Source organism: Saccopteryx bilineata, chromosome 1 (genome assembly GCF_036850765.1).
Source record: "Saccopteryx bilineata isolate mSacBil1 chromosome 1, mSacBil1_pri_phased_curated, whole genome shotgun sequence".
NCBI lineage: Eukaryota > Metazoa > Chordata > Mammalia > Chiroptera > Emballonuridae > Saccopteryx > Saccopteryx bilineata.
Window position 1 is genome coordinate 216,438,518 of NC_089490.1, and position 18,798 is coordinate 216,457,315.

General features: G+C 44.1%; 1 protein-coding gene across 5 annotated transcripts in view; it reads left to right on the top strand.

Annotated features, from left to right (window-relative positions):
* Positions 1 to 18,798, top strand: part of GPR137B (G protein-coupled receptor 137B) — a 74,357-nt gene that overhangs the window by 45,609 nt on the left and 9,950 nt on the right. Inside the window, exon 8 of one of the 5 annotated variants that reach the window (XM_066235746.1) lies at positions 9,495 to 9,792. The exons of 1 other annotated variant lie outside the window; for it this stretch is intronic. In XM_066235746.1, the coding sequence (XP_066091843.1) occupies positions 9,495 to 9,579 (85 nt within the window). In that variant the 3' untranslated portion in view covers positions 9,580 to 9,792. Of the gene's footprint in view, positions 1 to 4,838; positions 5,026 to 6,748; positions 9,793 to 10,304; positions 10,497 to 18,798 lie in introns of those variants that run through there. 3 more of the 5 variants (XM_066235762.1, XM_066235750.1, XM_066235772.1) reach the window with 3 other exon arrangements.

Here is an 18,798-nt window from a genome sequence, read left to right on the forward strand (position 1 = left end):
TTGCAGGATAATTATAGGAATATAAACAAATAATGCTGAATAAATAACATAAATCCTTTCACATTCTTAAATCAGCCTGATACAAATGTTGCTAACTGAACTTACTTGCTAACTTTCCCCTAAGTACGGAAAGTAAACTAAACATGAATTCTTTTCTCTTTCACCCACATGTGAAGATGATTTTTGTCTAGGTGAAAGTGGGAGGCACCAAAACAATTTGTCCTTATCAAAAAGTTGTAACTTATCAAACAGTGAGCAAAAACTTTCCCAGCGGCAGCGGGCATCTCCTTTCAAAGGAACCACATGCTAAGTCATGCCCCCTCGGTCCATGTTCCCCTTCGATGCTGGTGGATGTGGAGTTTTCTTCCTTTATGGAGGCTCAGGTAGACTGCAGGTGCTACTGGACAGGCCTTGGTGGTGGGGCAGCTGAGACCAGGAGTCTAGACCTTTCCACAGACTGGCATAGAGCTAGGCTCAATGCCTTATTAGCAAAACTGAACTGCATTGGGTTATCTAACGCTAAGGTCCCTCCAGCACATTAAATGAATAATCTTTATGCGTGGAGTCTTTGTTCGGCAGGCTCTCATCTAGAATCGGCTGTTTATGCTTCCTTCTGAAGCTCCTAACATACCCTGGGGGAGGCTGCCTGTCCTCCCCCGGCAAGGACTTTGCACACACCCTAACCTCTCTCACAGCCCAGCCCATTGTGGCCCTGGTATCAGCACGCCTGCCACCATAGCAGCGCAGGTAGATTTCAGCTGCTGGAATGGTTATAGTTCAGACCCCAAACAGGAAATCCTCTTCCCATGAGGGGCAGTGAGAAGAGGGGTTTCTATTTGGGGTGAAGTTATAGCAGGGCACTGGGAATGAAGGAGTTAAGCTCACTGATGAGCTGGACAGATGACTGGAGGGATAAGGACACCAGGATTCTGCTAAGTCCAAACTGACATCGTCATGTTGGAAATAGGCCACAGCTTTCATAGTCTCCCCCACTCCAATTCGGATTACAAGCCCTGGTCAATTTAATCTTGCTAAACATCGTTATCATCTAATGCTCATGACCTGTATTATTATGGTTGCCTTCTGCTTTCACCATGAAGTCAAAATACCATAGCCTGGCTGGCCAGGATCCTCCAGGACATCTCACTGGTCTATAACCTCCCGAAATTCTAGCATTCTAGAAATGACTGCATCCACACCCACCTTGGAGCATCTTACTTTGTAAAAGTATTCCACTTAATTCTTTCCATGAAATATGGTGAGACTTTGTTCTGGGTTGGGTCCTATTTGAAGGAAGAAGAAATTATCCAGGACAGAGACAGACAGCTGTCTCAGTTCTGACGTCACTTATAATTGGCTCAGAACATCCCCGTTTTGCTTTTGTAAACCATGCTCATTCATGACATTGTTATCCAACACCTGAGTCCCACATGATTACGTGTTTCTAACCTCTTTGCCTACTTCTAAGGCATAGAAGGTCTAACTTGCCTCAGGAGCCTTTGACTCAGAAGGTATATCTGTTTCTGAGCCTTGGACTGACACTAACCAAGTACATACATGGTATATGGTATTGGTTCTGTGTGTATTTGTTATTTATGGCTGTGTAACAAATAACCCCCAAAGTTAGCAGCTTACTGTTAGGTCAGCTGAAGGAGGGACACAATAGGCCTGATGAGTTTTATAAGAAGTTTATGCATCTGCAAAACAGATGGGCTGAGATCCCAGTGCCATCAGCAGAGAGCTGCAAAAAGGCAGTGTCTGATATAGGGCTTTGTGCAGGCATTTGCTGGCATTTGTAGGGTTGGGTGCACCTGGACATGCTCATATTAGCATATCTTGGTTTGTTGCCTTGGTTACAGACTGTCTCCCTTTTTCCCCAACCCTTATATCCCTCCTGATGGCCTTGTCCCAAGGCCATTTTCCAGAACCTTCCCAAGGTAAAGGGAGTTGCTTAAGAGGAAGGGGAGGTCGGGTGAGGGAAGTGCTTAATGAAGAAGCTTTCCTAGTGGAGGGTTGAGTGAAGGGAATTTGAGTTTAAAGGGGCTCTGGATTTAAAGGAGCCCTGAACCCAAACCTAACACAACAGGTTATACTTAAGGAATTACTATCTTACACAGATTTTGAGGATCAGACATCTAGGAGTAGCTTACCTAGATGTTTCTGTCTCAGGGTTTGTCATGGGGTTGCCATCAAATAGCCAGAGCTGCAGTTGTGTGACATGAACAATTCGCTCTCAAGGTCACTGACTGATCACTGGTGGCCTCACTTCTTTGCAGGCTGCTAGGTGGAGGGGCTTGGTTCTTTGCCACATGGCTTTCTACAGAGCTGCCTAAGTGGCTTTGTGAGCCAGTAATGAGAGAAAGATAAAGAAACAGAGAAAATAGAACCTGTTGTATCTTTATAAATTAATATTGGAATCTACTTGCCCTCATTTCTGCTGAATCCTGTGGTCACAGGGAATGGGGGAGATACAGGGATTTTGTGGTCATCCTGGAGATTGGCTATGACACTGCTGTCACCCCCCAACCCCCACACACCACCACCACCACCACCGTATTCTAACATCTTTGAAATTGGGATACACCTTACAATCTATTGGTTGTCATGGTTTAACCAGCAAAATTCCCATTTAGTGGTATATAAAATAATCAAGTATCTTATAATCTGAAATTTTATTCAGGGAAATATAATATGCACCTTGAGGCTTTAAGTGACTTCTTGGGTCCTGGCTACTTGCCTTGACCAGTTTCTTATGGTCCCGTCTGACAGTCTAGTTGCCATCTGGCCAAATGCCACCCAACTCTTCCTCTGTGCCCTTGCCACCCTTTTGAAGTGCGCTCTTCATGGCTTAAATGACCACTGCTGGCACGGAGTCCTCCAGAAGCCTTCTCTGGCCATCCTAAAGCCTCACACTCTCCCTTCCATAATCCTACAGCTCCTACATCCATTCATTCAGTGCTTATGATTTTGTGCCTTATAGTAATTGTTGAGCTTTCGTGTGTACATATTTTATGTACCCACCATGTACAGACACAATGTGCAATGAATGTCACTGTGTACCCACCATGTACACACACACTGTGCAATGAATGTCACTATGTACCCACCATATACACACACACTGTGCAGTGAATGTCAATGTGTACCCACCATGTACACACACAATGTGCAATGAATGTCAATGTGTATCCACTGTGTACATACAACGTGCAATAAATGTCACTGTGTACTACTATGTACACAATGTGCAGAAATGTCACTATCTACACACAATGTACAGTAAATGTCTCTGTGTACCTACCATGTACACACAACATGCAATAAATGTCACTGTGTACTCACTATCTACACACACTGCAGTGAATGTCACTGCTCACTGTGTACACAATGTGCAATGAATGTCAATGTATACCCACTATGTACACACACAATGTACAGTAAATGTCACCATGTACCCACTATGAACACACACAATGTGCAATGAATGTCAATGTATACCCACTATGTACACACACAATGTACAGTAAATGTCACCATGTACCCACTATGAACACACACAATGTGCAATGAATGTCACTGTGTACCCACTATTTACACACACAATGCAATGAATGTCACTGTTTACCTACCATGTACATACAACGTGCAGTAAATGTCACTGTGTAATCACTATGTACACAAACACTGTGTGCCTGTTTTATTTTCTCAGGAGGCCCATGAAATGGCCTGACACAGGGTGGATGTGGTCCAGATCACGTATAAGTGGCAAGTGCTGAGCTTCTGATTAGACTTCTCAGGATTTAGAGTCAAATTCAGAATAGATTCCTGACCTGTGGTGGTGCAGGGGATAAAGCATTGGCCTGGAATGCTGAGGTCGCTGGTTCAAAGCCCATCTGGTCAAGGCACATCTGAGAGACAGCAACTACAAGTTGATTCTTCCCGCTGCCCCCCTGCACTTTCTCTCTCCTCTCTCTAAAATCAATAAATAAAATCTTGTTTAAAAATTCAGAATGGGCCTGACCTGTGGTGGCGCAGTGGATAAAGCGTCGACCTGGAATGCTGAGGTCACCGGTTCAAAACCTGCACTTGTCTGGTCAAGGCACATATGGGAGTTGATGCTTCCTGCTCCTCCCCTTTCTCTCTCTCTTTCTCTCTCTCTCTCTCCTCTCTAAAATGAATAAAAATTAAAAATTCAGAATGAAGAAACTCAGGAATGCAATTTTATGGAAGTAGTGTGGATAAAAATATATATCACACTTTACATTAATTTAGGATAGAATATGACAGCAATAATAACATTCTTAAGCAAATTATATTATTATTCAAGGAAAATTTTTCATATCTGTGACTCAGTGGAAATTACAAGATATAAATACAGGCCCTGGCTGGTTGGCTCAGTGGTAGAGTGTTGGCCTGGCGTGCAGGAGTCCCGGGTTTGATTCTCGGCCAGGGCACACAGGAGAAGTGCCCATCTGCTTCTCCACCCCTCCCCCTCTCCTTCCTCTCTGTCTTTCTCTTCCCCTCCCACAGCCAAGGCTCCGTTGGAGCAAAGTTGGCCCAGGCGCTGAGGATGGCTCTGTGGCCTCTGCCTCAGGAGCTAGAATGGCTCTGATTGCGGCAGAGCGACACCCCAAGATGGGCAGAGCATTGTCCCCTGGTGGGCATGCCGGGTGGATCCTGGTCAGGCACATGCGGGAGTCTGTCTGACTGCCTCCCCATTTCCAACTTCAGGAAAAAATATATATATATATAAATATAATATTTTGAAAATATAAATAGGTTATAATATTTATTTATAATGAATTATTTATTAAATTTGTTATTTTGTGTATTTGCAGAAATACCATATTTCCTTATGTATAAGACGCACCTTTTTTTGAAAAATTTGGGGTCTAAAAACTGGGTGTGTCTTATACAGTGGTTGTATAAGTGTGGCATTTCAAATGCCATAGATGGTACTGAGGAAGAGGCAATATATGAAGAGATTCGTCATCAGACACAGATGAGGACAAGCTAATGGATGGGAGTTTTGACAGTGATGAAGAGTTGTATGAATTTTATGATGAATAAAACTTGAGTTCAATAACTTTATGTAATACAGTTTTTTTCAAATTTCGGGCCCTAAAATTAAGGTGTGTCTTATACCTGGGGAAATACAGTATCTGCTCTTGCTGCCATTAGGATCACTCTTCATTAGCATTTCCATATGGTATATATAGCCTTTCCTGATTTTTATAATAAAGTGAAATGCTTTAAAAAATATTAATTTTAGATAGATTAGTACTTAATATGTCATGTTAAATTTTATTTATGAACTAAAGTTTAATTTCAGATTCTCTGAGTTTTTTCTGATAGAAAGGTGTAGGAATTTACATGAACAAGAAAAAGAAACATATTCAATAGTGAATAAACTTTGTTTCTGTTAGAGGAAATAAAGTATGTTATGTTGCAAGTGCATGAATTTGTAACTGTAAATGGTTCTGTTTGGGCATTTTTGAGCCACAGTGGTACCAGGAATCTATGCCATAATGTTTCTAGGCAGCTGTTTGTCAGTGGTTATACAATTCATTCTATTTGCAATATGATTCGTTCTAAATGAAAAAGAAGTAATAGGGTTGTTTTTGTGTTTGTGCAAATGCATAGCACAAGTGCAGCTCTGAGTGTGTATGTTTAATATGTGTTTCATGTGGTAATAGAAGTGGTGCCAACAGCTAGAGGCAGAGAGGAGCTGTACTACAGGGCAGGGCGCCTGAGCAGAAGCTCTGTCCCCGTCCTGCAGAGGTGCAGAGGGGCGGCCCCTGTGACTGGGTGTGCAGTGAGAATATGGGCCAAGCAGAGAGTAACTGTGGGTCCTAGCATGCCGCAGGCAAAGTGACCACACATCTGGACAGGGCTTGGCTGGAATGAGCCAGTGGCAGGTGTCAACAAGATAGAGTGGCCTCTCGTTGATATGTTTTTCAGAGGGCACTGGGGTAAAACTGAGTATTTGTCCAAATAATCTAAGAAGGATGGAATATAAAAGAAGGAAACATTGGAAATAAAAAACAAAAGAACAAAGGGAGGGAAGGAGGGAGAGCAGGAAGGAGAGATACATGATATAATTGAAATGTTTTAATCAGCTTTAGCAATTAAAAACATAATTTTATATAAATTTTAATATAAAAGTTTAATTCTTTTCATCTTTAATTTGGTATGTAATTTAACTACCAAACCTATTTTTTAATGGAAAATAAATTAACTAATGGGATACAATTTTGGAGTGCTGGTGTAGCCATGTAGATATTTAGATTTATAGCAAATCTTAGGAATACTTTTTGAATTATTTCAATCTTATAATTAGAACAAATTTATAGCCAAACATTTGGTTTTTTTAGGTGTTTTTAATGGCAGAATTTTTGGACTCTTCACAAAACAGCAACAACAAATAAATATATATAAAAATGCATAACTGTACAAGAATATACGGTCAACTATTATCAGTTAAACATTCAAAGGCTAAGTGACAGGTCTCTGTTTCCAACAGTTCATCAAATTCCCAATTGCTCTGTTCTCCATGACACAAGTTCTAACATTTATTTGGACGTGACTTGTGTGCACTTTGTCACAGAGGCTGGAAGGGGGTGCCTGGTCTGTTTTTACTCACAAAAATAAGAGTTTTGTTAGGCTACAGGGTTAGGAATAAAAGACCAGTACTTAATGAAACTCTTGTAAGTGGTTTAATTTGTTGTCTTGTTTTTTTATTCTCCAGGTTTAATTTAAACAAATTAATGGATTTGATCTTTCTACAGAAGGCAGTTAAAAAGTGGGGACAAAATGCATGAACTGCAATGAAAACTGATTAGAAATCCAGCCGAGAATATTGCTGAATTTGAGGATTTCCTTTCAGTTACTCAGATCACTGACCACTTGGCTCCCCAGGGAAGACCCAGCCTGGCTCTCTGCTGGGTCTTGGTGGGAAACCTTTCTATCTGGATCTAAGTATCATGGATCATCATGGAAAATGGATCATCACCCTTACTCATACACCTTCAACAATTAACTAGAAATGAATCATAGACTGAAATATAATGCTAAAACCATAAAACTTCTAAAAATACCCCCATAGAACAAAATCTTCATATGCTTGAGCAAAGGTGGGTGGGGCCAGGTGGACTGCCTTGGGCTTCACCTTTCAATTTGGGAGGCAGGAAGTAGGGGGGCCTGTTTTGGTCTTGGATCTATGCCATGGTGAACCAACTAGTCCTATATACCTGTCACCTTTCCCTGAGTTTGGCTTGTGTCTATTATCAGTCTGGGTTGGAACCCAGAAGAAGGATGAGTCATTGGCACCTCCCTGATCTCTAAGAGCACATGGGTCTAAAGTTCCTGAGTTTTCCCAGACTTGAGAATAACTCTTATAAAAGGCATCACACGGGTAGATGACAGGGTGTCGATAAAACACTCTGAGATCTCTAGACTCAGAAGGGACCACTAGCATAATTATTCTTCCTAAATATACATTCTGACTTGTTGCCAAGGGTGTGACTTTGGTTGTCTTGGATGGGTGTGTTTGAACATACACAGTGAATTACTGGATTGGTGGTGTGGGTAGGGAAATGGTCGTTTAACACAAGGGTCCTTTAGCACTCTTTTGTGCCCTCTGTCTTTTTCCCCATTCTCCATGTCCCCTTTAGCTTGAGACAAGCAGAGTGGGCTGGAATAAAGCTATCAAAGAACTCTAGTTAACTCAAACTCCGGGAGTGTGGGAAGAAACAGCCTAAGTCTCTGAAACATGAAACAGCTTAATGATATAACACCTAGTCTCTTGCACAGTGTGGGAAGCACTAATTGTATCCATTTGGGACTGGGTTGCAGAGCATTTACCAAAGGAAGAGGACAGAAGTGAGGAAGAACAATTATGTTTAAGGGAAAAACCAAAACAATCACTCAGCCACACTGAGCACAGAGCTTTGAGCACTGCTCCAAAAGGGATAAGATATAATCAACTGAGAGGCTGAAGTCGAGCAGTTCAGCAAAGTCCGAGAACATTTTTCCCAGGATGAATACAATGAAGTTCTTGGTGAGAGACATCAAAAAGGCGCTCTTGTGTCAGATCTCTTGTGAATCTGTAATGATTCAGTTACCAGAGCCCAATAATGGCCATTGAAGGACATTAAAACCCTACCTCGGGCCCTGGCCAGATGGGTCAGTGGTAGAGCATCGGCCTGGCGTGCAGGAGTCCTGGGTTCGATTCCCGGCCAGGGCACACAGGAGAAGCGCCCATCTGCTTCTCCACCCCTCCCCCTCTCCTTCCTCTGTGTCTCTCTTCCCCTCCCGCAGCCAAGGCTCCATTGGAGCACAGTTGGCACAGGCACTGAGGATGGCTCTATGACCTCTGCCTCAGGCGCTAGAATGCCTCTGGTTGCAACAGAGCAACGCCCTAGATGGGCAGAGCACCGCCCCTGGTGGGCATGCCGGGTGGATCCCCATCGGGCACATGCAGGAGTCTGACTGCCTCCCCGTGTCCATCTTCAGAAAAATACAAAACAAACAAACAAAAACCCTACCTCTGTTGGTCTTGTGACAGTTGTCACGACTGTCGTAATTTGTGACTGCCAACATCTTATGGACACTTCCTATGTTTGAGGAATTTCCCCCATTCTTCCTTTCCTTCCTACCTAGCAACTAACCAAAGGGAGGAGCTCCTTCCCAATCCACACAGCAGCTCCAGACCAAGACTAGACTCCAGACAGCAGTGTGACGGGTGCCCTGTGTTTCTGCAAACAACTCGAGTGTTACACGCACAAGGCTGAATCTTTTAGGAGAGCAGTTCTGAGTTTAAACTCTCCTAATTAATTATACCCTTAAATGTATGCACAGTAGCTCAGAGAAAAATTTTATTCAAGAGACTGTACAAAGATAAATCATGGCTGCATAGGTTAATGTGGTGGTGGTCTGCAATGTGTTAAAATTCAGCACAAAACACGTAGAGAGGAAGAGACAGCATGTGACTGGAGTGCACTAAGGAACAAGGGGAAGAGAGAACCTGGAGACCCTGAGCACGTGTCTATGTTTGTGAGTAACAGATGTTTGTGTTCACATACCCCTGATAGGATCTGTGCACCACCTTGAACATTTTTAAGTTGACGTCTCAAATTTTCATCATAAGCTTACATTTTTTTAAATTAGAGGTTGAAAATATCAAACATTTTAAAAAGTAAAATAAAAAAAAGGATTGACTTCATTGGAATACAATTTTCCAGATATGATTTTTTTTTCATTTAAAAAGAATGACCCCTGAGCTGGGTAGGAGCTGAGAAACACTCCCCTGCACTCTTCTCACTAACCCTGCTTTTGTTTAGCCACCATTTTATTTTTCTTTCTTTAGCACACATTCCTTCAACTACAGTGCAAATTCCAGGATGACAGGAACTTGTCTGTAGTGTTCACCACCCAATTACCAACAGTCAGGCAGTGCCTAGTCTTAGGTGTCATTTCTGTAACCCTGCCGGCAGGAGTTTCGTTTCAGGGCTTGCGGCAGGTGACCACCCACAAAGGAATGTCAGATGTCACAATTCCGATGAAGTCATGGATGTTTGAAACTGCTGACGATTGAAAATGCACCAACATCCATAATTGGTGAAAAGCACCCCTGCGCCCAGCGATAGTGACAGCCAATCAGCAAATGCCCCGCTACCCTTTCTACTTCCCTACCCTTACCCTTAAAACGTGGTCTGAGTCTGTAACCGGGGCTGCTCTCCCTTACCAGACAGCCCGGCAGGATTCCTTTCATTAAAGCCTGTTACACTGGTCTTTCGGACTCCAACTGATTCTATCACCTAGCACATAAGTGCTTAATTTTGTTGAATAAGTGAAAAGCAAACAAAAATGGATGCAGGTGCATGTGTGGATTTGATTTGATGGTGGGAAAATTGGCAAATTCCTGCATATTTTGCTCTTATTTTCTTAAATTGTGGCCCTAGGGCATGAGCAGTTAGTAGGGGAGAGTTGGGAAGAAGTAGGCAGTGTTGAGGGAAGTCTTGAATGAGTGAAAGGCTCATCTCCACTACCCGGAAGACAAAGCCGCTGGAGGGACAGGGAAATTGCAGCAATGCTGAGTATCCATTTGAGGTTTGTAATTGAATGTTTTTAAAGTCAGTAGATTGGGCCCTGGCTGATTGGCTCAGTGGTAGAGCGTTGGCCCGGCGTGTGTATGTCTTGGGTTCCATTCCTTGGGTCAGGGCACACAGGAGAAGCACCCATCTGCTTCTCCACCACTCCCTCTCCCTTCTCTCCCTTTATCTTTTTCTCTCCCCCTTCTGCAGGCATGGCTCGATTGGAGCAAGTTGGCCCGGGTGCTGAGAAATGGCTTCATGGTCTCCACCTCAGGCACTGAGGGAGAGCTCAGTTGTTGAGCAATGTAGCAATGCCCCAGATAGGCAGAGCATCGCCCCCTAGTGGGTTTATTGGGAGATCCTGGTTGGGGCATATGTGGGAGTCTGTCTCTGCCTCATCTCCTCTCACTGAATTAAAATAATAATAATAATAAAGTCAATAGATTGGCTCAGTTGTATGCTGACTCCTGGGTTTCTGGCACATGCAGCTGGCATTTGGTGGAACCATTTGCCAAGAAACTACATGAAGGAGGATAAGCAGGTCTTTTAGAAAAGAAAATGAATCAAGTTTTGAACATGCTGAGTTTGGGGCACTGGTGGGCCACCAAAGTGAAGTAGTACAGTAGGTAGTTGGTTACATGGTGGGGAGAGGCGTCATGACTTCTAGAGAAGGAAGGGTTTCCCACACTTGTTTGCTTGGCCTGCCCAGCATCCTCGTCCCCTTTCTTGGTCCCTTGGTTAAAAGTACGGGCAAGTTACCCCCTACACCTACTTCCGTCCCCTTTGGCATCCATTAACTTGTTCTCTGTACCTATGGATCTGTTTCTGTTTAGCCTTTTTTATTTATATATTTTGTTTTTATATCCCACATATAAGTGAAATTGTAAGGTATTTGTCTTTCTTTTTTTCATTTAATACCTTCTAAATTTATCCATGTTGCAAATAACAAAATTATATTTTTATTGCTGAGTAATATTCCATCTCATATATCATATTTATATACCACTTTCCTTTATCCAGTTGTTTATTAATGGATACCTAGGCTATTTCCATATCTTGGCTATTGTAAATACTCCTGCTTTGAACAGGGGGGTGCATATATGTATATTGTTTTGAGTTCATGTTTTACTTTCTTTGGATAAATACCCAGAAGTGGAATTTCTGGATCACACGGACATTCTAGTTTTAATTTTTTAAAGGAAATTCCATACTGTTTTTACCAAAGTGCACAAAGGTATCCTTTTTTACACATCCTCGCCAACACTTATATTCTTTTTTTTATATTTGTTTTTGTGGAGTTTTTTGTTTGTTCTTAAGTGGGAAGAGGGGAGATAGAGAAACAGACTCCCACTTGTACCCTGACTGGGATCTACCTGGCAACCCCTCTCTGGGGCTTATGCTTGAATCAGCTGAGCAAATTCTCAGTGCCCAGGGCTGATTCTCAAACCAATCAAGCCACTAGCTGCAAGAGGGAAAGAGGGAGAGAAGGATGAGAGGGAGGGGAAGAGAAGCAGATGGTTGCTTCTCATGTGTGCCCTGACCAGGGATCAAACATGGGATATCTGCATGCTGGGCTGGTGGTCTATCTACTGAGCAAACCAGCCAGGTCCAGGGTGTTTTTGTTTTTGTTTTTTTGATAATAGGTATGAGGTGATACCTAGTATTGTAAGAGGTGAAGTGGTACCACATTGAGATATTCACTTACAGCATTCATTGGATTGATAAAAATCACACACCGAACTACCACCCCAAGGGCAAAGGCTATTTCAATTTATGTTTTAGTTTGTAAACATTTAAATATTATTCCCTGCCCCCAAATATCCTTTAATTCCCCCACTAGAATGGAATGGGGTCAGCAGTAGAGAAATGTCCCTCACCATTACTGCCCATGGAACTTGCACACTCTTGGTGAAATCAGTCTCGGAAGTCCTGGCAAAAGAGTAAAAGGCAGCCTGACACAGAATACTGCTTGGCGTGCATTTCCAATCAATTCCTTTCCCTGGTGAAGGAAGAAGTGAAGAGGAGCACAGGGTCTCACCAAACTGGCAGAATAAACACAGAGCTTCCTCTCACCACCTCCTGGGTTCCAGGCTCAGCAGCATTCTGTGAGCTTTGCCTGAAGTAACAAATATTGAGAGGCATACAATACTGCACAGAGCAACTTCAAAGTACTGCATGCTGAAAAGGGCCAGGTTGTAGAGAACAGCAATGGGCCAGGGGCAACCTTTGCTAAAAGAGAATATTGTACTAAATGTGAAGTGAAGTGCTCTTTTTGTTATGAAGAAACTGTGGCTCAGAGAGATAGAAGAACTAGCTCAGAATCACACAGGGGGTAGGTCAGAATCTGATCTGTTTCCAGGGTTGTGTTCTTCACCACCACAGTAGCTCTTATCAGATGCCTGATCAGTGGTGGCGCAGTGACTAAGCATTGACCTGGAATGCAGAGATTGCTGGTTCAACACCCCAGGCTTGCCCTGTCGAGGCACATACAAGAAGCAACTTCTATGGGTTGAGGCTTCCTGTTCCTTCCTCCTCTCTCTTTTTCCTCTCTAAAATCAGTCAATAAATTTTAAGGGATAAAAGGTGATTCATGCATAGAATAAGTGTATAACACGGTTTTCCTTGAATATTCCTTATTCGCATCTATGCCTGGCAAAATTTTTAATACTGGCCAGTTTGACTCACAACAGCCACCCAGTTTAAACACTAAAGTACCGGGGTCCAGCCCCGGGGGGATCCAGGGGTCCCACAGGAGGAGACGGCGTCGGCGAAATCGAGTGAGAGAGCCGAATTCTTTTCTTTCTCTTTATTCTCCGGTTAGCATTTACTGCCAGGCATCTCTGCCAAATGCTAGTATAGCTCCCTTTTTATACACGCACACTGAGTTACAATCACATGGTGTTAATTATTGCTTTTGTTTCACTATGTTTGCATGTTTCCAGATAACAGTTAATTTACATCTATGAGTCACAAATCAGGTAGCAAATTATACAAAATACAAAATAACTTGAATAGCGATAACAACATCAGTAAAAGCTTTTAGAGTATTAGTACTAATAGTTAACTAACTTTATTGCTGTTGTGAGTTAAGGGGCAGAGAGAGATTTAGCAGATGACTAACAATGGACCACCGCTTGCTCAGGTAAATGGCCTTGGGTTTATGCAGTGTCCTACTTTTTCTCACAAGATTCTAAAAGGCTTGCCTCTAAAGAAATTAACATAACATCAAGAATAGCTTTCATCCAAAGATATGCAGAGTGCACTTGCAAGATAGCCCAGCAGCAACACAAGATATTCCATGGATTTCCCTACATTTTTAAATCTCATGAGAACATCTCATTGAGAAAGCCTAGCAATTGCCTTTAGTCAAAAGACAATTCTCTTAGTAAAACATTTTTTTTTCTTGCTGACTACGCTCTCATCCTAGGCCACACAATGGGCCATTCTACTATACCTTACCTAAGATACTATTGTCTAGTCAAATATTACTTATTTATTATATTTAAACACTAGTTAAGTTCTGACTCTATTCTTCTCAGAATATACCACTATTTGCAGATCAAATAAGCAAGAAGAAAGGAATGTTTCTCTATCACATGAAAAGGCTAGGGAGGAAAAATGTTGAATTAAGTGAAGGCCTAGGGGTGCTCTGTGCACAGCCACTGCCCCCTAACCATTCACAAGTCACAATCTATTCTTTTTAACATGATTAAGAAGGAATTCTCCTACAAACTTAACCCTATACGAGGGATATCATAGCCAGCCTCTTATGTCTATGAGTCCAGTTCAAGGGGCTTACAGGCTTTTCTGTGGAACTCACATCCTCTGTCTCATTTCCAAAGAAATCACTACGAATCTACAGGGAAAGCACGGTACTATTATCCCTGTGCCATAATTAATAGCACACACCCAGAAAAGGGGGGATATAAGGCCAGATTAATTCAAAAAGTCAAAGGGGGAAGTATCATTGTGCCTTTCCTTTGCGGTAACTTTGTCACCCCACAGCCATTGGTCTTCACTGCAGTGACTTTGTCACCCCGCAGCCATTGGTCTTCTCTGCTGTGACTTTGTCAATCAGCAGTTTTTGATCTTCTGCTGTGACCTTGTCAGCCAGCAGTTGTGGGTCTTCTTCTGCTGTGACCTTGTCAGCCAGCAGTTGTGGGTCTTCTCCTGCTGTGACCTTGTCAGCCAGCAGTTGTTGATCGGCTCCCGACACTAAAGTTATCACTGTCCACGGACCACTAGTGTTGTTAGAACTACCCAGAAAGCTTGTTAAAAGTGCAGATGCCTGAGCCCCACTCCAGATCTGGAGGTTTTCTGAGCATTGGCCCAAGAATTTACTTCTAGGTTTCTTAAAATTGTTCTTGGAATCCCCAGGTGAGTCTCAAGTCCTCCTTAGTAAATTGTGTGTGCTGTTCTGCTGTCCCCAGAGGCCCAACCAGGTCCTGAGAAGATACTGATTTCTCCATCAGGTCAGAGGGATGCTACCAGACAACTAATCTAACAGCTTGGGAAATATGAGTGGTCTCGTGCTGGCCCACCTGCCAGGACAAACCTCCTCCAGAGCCCTCCCCTTCACATTTACCTCCTACCATTCCCCAACAGTACTCATCTCTAATGAGTCCTGACTTGGTCCTACCTGCCATGCAACTTCTAGCAATTGAGGAGTGAGCAAAGGTGCTGTGGTTCTCAACCAGGATATGCAGTTTCTCAATGGTAGCCGCCCTAGGTGAGCTACCTCCTGGGCACATCCCCCCTGCAAGAGCCTCAGCAAACAAATGTCCCGTTTTTGCCTATTATAGGCCAGCAACTGGGATTCTCCTCTTAAAGAAGGTTATCTCTCATTGTAGGAAGTTCTAGGCCACACTGGATCAAGGGTGCCTGAAATATGGTTTCTTCCTATGGGCTTAATCATGCCAGCAACAGAGTTTTCTGTTTCCTCCTCTGAGTAGCATCATATTGTGGTTTAATAACACTTCTCACAGTGTTGGCCATGTTTTTCACTTGGGCTGCTGCTGTGCTCAGATTTTATACTTTCATGGTGGCAGCATTATCATTGTTTTCCTTTTAGACAGGAGATGTTTTTGATTGGGTTGCCATTGTCTATTATATCATTGTGTCATGAAATTGTTTTTAATTTTGTATGTAAATAGGCCCATCATTCCCACTCCGTGAAGCCATTCAGGACCCTCACTTTGCCTTGGGGTACCTTTAATATCTCTCCCAGAGTCACTCTGAAATGTGATGAGCTTGTCCTTACATTCATCGCAGCTATAAGTCCAGAGCCCAATATGAAGCCCTACAGTGGAGCAAAACCCGTGTCCACTACCTGTGGGACCTTGGGGAGGCCCCTGAACCTCTTGGTCTCTTGAGTCCTCAGTTCTGAGTTATGAATTGGCATTTGAAGCAGAACAAGGTCAAGAAAAGCTTGCTTTTGCTTTTATTCTTCTCAAATGGAATGCCTTCCTTCTCCTTTCCACTGGTCCAAATCTCCCTTGTCCTTCAGGCCACCACCATTGGAGCCTTCCTTGATTCCCCAGTTCACACAAATCTCTGCCTCTCCAACTGTTAGGTTCTTAGGGTCAGTGCCATAAACTTAGCTGTTTTAGGCTAATCTTACTTCTCATGCTCATCTCAGAATGGAATTCTCTTGCCTTCCTCTGGCCCCTAGGGCTATGTCAGTTCATAGATATGCTCCATGGGTGTGGCTACTTGACTAGGGCATGGGTGCTGAGGGTCAGGTGTGAGGACACAAGCAGGGTGCCTCTCTGCCTCCAGCCTGCTATCCACAAAACCTCGAGGGCTTCAAGTCCCAGATTCCATGAGTGACCTTACTGGGTAGTGATGATGCCATGGTTTTCATGGCAGGGTAACTACCAAGGGGACCTTCCCAACCACTCTCTAACAGATGTCAGTCTTTTTGGTTGCGAGACACAGACAGAGACAGAGATAGATGATTGAGGAGATCATATATATTCAATGAGACCTGTCATCTGTCCCCTGGGAGTGCAGCACAGCAGGTAGTCCTAGCTTGGGCATCTGCACAGGGAGTATTAGTACACACACAACCTCACCTGCCTGCCACATAATCTTTTCATTCTTATCCACCACCCCTGAGAACGACTCTAGCTACACATATCCCAGCGCCCTGGGCCCTCAGGGACCCACAGTGGTCTTGCTAGCTGCTGAGGGCTGTGCTGTGCCATGTCATTCCTGGGCAAGTGTTCAGAAAGTCTCATCTTTACCAATGTAGCCTTCCAGTTTGGGCTATAAGGTAGTTCCATTTAGGCCCTTTACTAGTGGGCCTCTTTGCAAAAGTCAAGTACATTTTGTTAACAAATGACAATGGCATTTGTTTGAGGAAGACTTGTAGAGCGCTGCTCATGACCCTCTCCTTCAGACCTCGTCACAGTCACTGTGCTGTCACACAGACATCCACCTGGGTGTCCTCAGACACATCCCAGACTGAGCTGCTGAGGGCGAGGGAAAAGCTGGGCTCAACCCACGGGAGGAACAAAGGCCAAGGGGAGTGATGGAATGACCCTGGGACCAGAGGACTGAGGAATCGGTATCCCAGAAGGTTGGGTTGGTGTAAGCCTGGACTCGGGATCCAGAATCTGGCTCTGAACCTCCTGGTCTCTCTGCCTCAGTGTGAATCAGTATGAATCAGGCCTGAGATAAGTTGCCAAGGTGGGAGGGGTTCAAAACCAATTTATACTAAATTGTTGTTTTCTAAAACTTGGAAGGCATTTCCATTTCCGTAAAGCCTCGGAAGTGACAGGACGTGAGAAATCTTTTCTCTGATGGGGATAGAAGGAGGGGACCTGACTGCAATTATTTTCGGGTTCTTTCTCTGGGAAGGGGAAGATTTTCTGGTCTCCTGCTGCTGCCCTGGGTCCCACAGAATCGCTTCTGCAGCTCACACCCCTTCCCTGCGGACTCAGAGAAGTGATGGCTAAGGCTGTGTCTTGGATGCCAAGCAGATTAGAAGGCTTCAGCAAGGACCTGGGAGACACATGAGAGAGGGGATGTCCTGCCAGGACAGTGACAGCTCAAGGAACTGATCAGTTCTGTTTTTCATTCTAACAGCTGGGGCTCCCACATTTCTGTCTACACCTGGTCACTACTGCATTGCCTATCAAAGGTGTGGGAAAACTCAGGTGGGTTGGCATAGGGAGACATACTGCCTGGTCGGTGGGCACCTGTGCTGTGGGGACCCTCCTTTGGCCACTGCACTGGAGGAAAAAAGAAACAAACCAGCCTCAAGATAAGCACTACAGAGACATCACACTATGGAGAAATTGGACAAAGACCTCGGCTACATCAGCCCCTAAATTCGACAATTATAGCAAGGGAGTTAGAGGCTGACCCCACAGTAGCTTGCTGGCTTGCTGGCCGAGCCCTCTGCAGAGAGAGGACAAACAAACAGCCTAAGACAGGTCATGCCTCTTCCTTTAGGGACCTCCACTGCCCACCTTGGAGATTAGAACTCCAGTGTCCGTCTCTGATCCTTGCTGAGATCCAGGCTGACTTGTGGTTACTCAGAGTCAGATGGCTTGGCATTTCCCAAACACGAGGCAAACAGCCTGAGAGTCACCTAGGTCTCTCAGGATAATTAAAAATTCCCAGCTCCCAGTCCTACTGAATGCCTTTTCAGGGTTGGGTCTGGACACAGGCACCTTCTGAAACTTCCCATAGCTACCAGTGTATAGAAAATATAAGGGACAGAGGGACATGTGAAGTGACACTGTTGGATAAACAAGTATATTTAGGTTTGCTCACTAGTATTTTGCATTGGTGCAAGACAGCTCCGTGTGTGTGTGTGTGTGTGTGTGTGTGTGTGTGTGTGTGTGTGTGTTCTGTGTAAGGCTGTGGTGCTTGCCCTCAGGACAGCAGATTGCAAATTACAGACTGCCTGCCTCCATGGGGAGGGGCGATTGTTTGCTGTTGCTTGCTGGAGGAGGAGTTTATCCCCCCTAGCCTGTTTTAACTAAGGAGCTAGAGGGAGGGAGGGTGAGAGAGAGTGAGAGAGTGCTGAAGGGTTTGGGGAACTGCTGAGGCTGGTGGGGGCCTGTGAGTCCAGGTGAGTCTGGAGAGAGAGAGAGAGAGGAAAGTAGTCTTCCCTGCCTGTTTGCTCATCCACCAGTATGAGACTTGAATAAATGGAATGGCCCACCATTTTCTGGCTCCTCAGTTCCTTTACCTTCTGCCTGAATCCAATGGGAACCTGCATGGCCTTGGCAGTGGCCACTGGACTTAAAGACACAATGGGATACAGTCAGTGTAAGGCCGGTGGTTTACTACTCTTGAGGCAGCTATGAGGATTCTACTTATCACTGCAGAGACCAACTGCCCCTGGAGGAAAGACATGACTGACACACAAGCTAGTTGCAAGAATCACACAGGCAATTTATTACTCATAAAGCCTTTCGGTGTGCCTGGGCACAGCTTAAGGGGGCCCTGTCAACATGCTCCTCTCTGCTGTCCTTGGTCAGAGGGGCGTGTCCACGTCCCATGTTGGAGTCTGGGTGACTACCATAGCAGGGGGCCCCTCAGCTTTAGTACCTTTTCTGGCCAGCACCTTCTAACAGGTGTCAATCTACAGGATTATCACCTCAAATCGCCTTTCTGGGATAGTGCTCCTTGCAGGGAGCACTTTTTATGTTAATCTACAGAAATGTCACATCAAGCCACTCTTAAGATG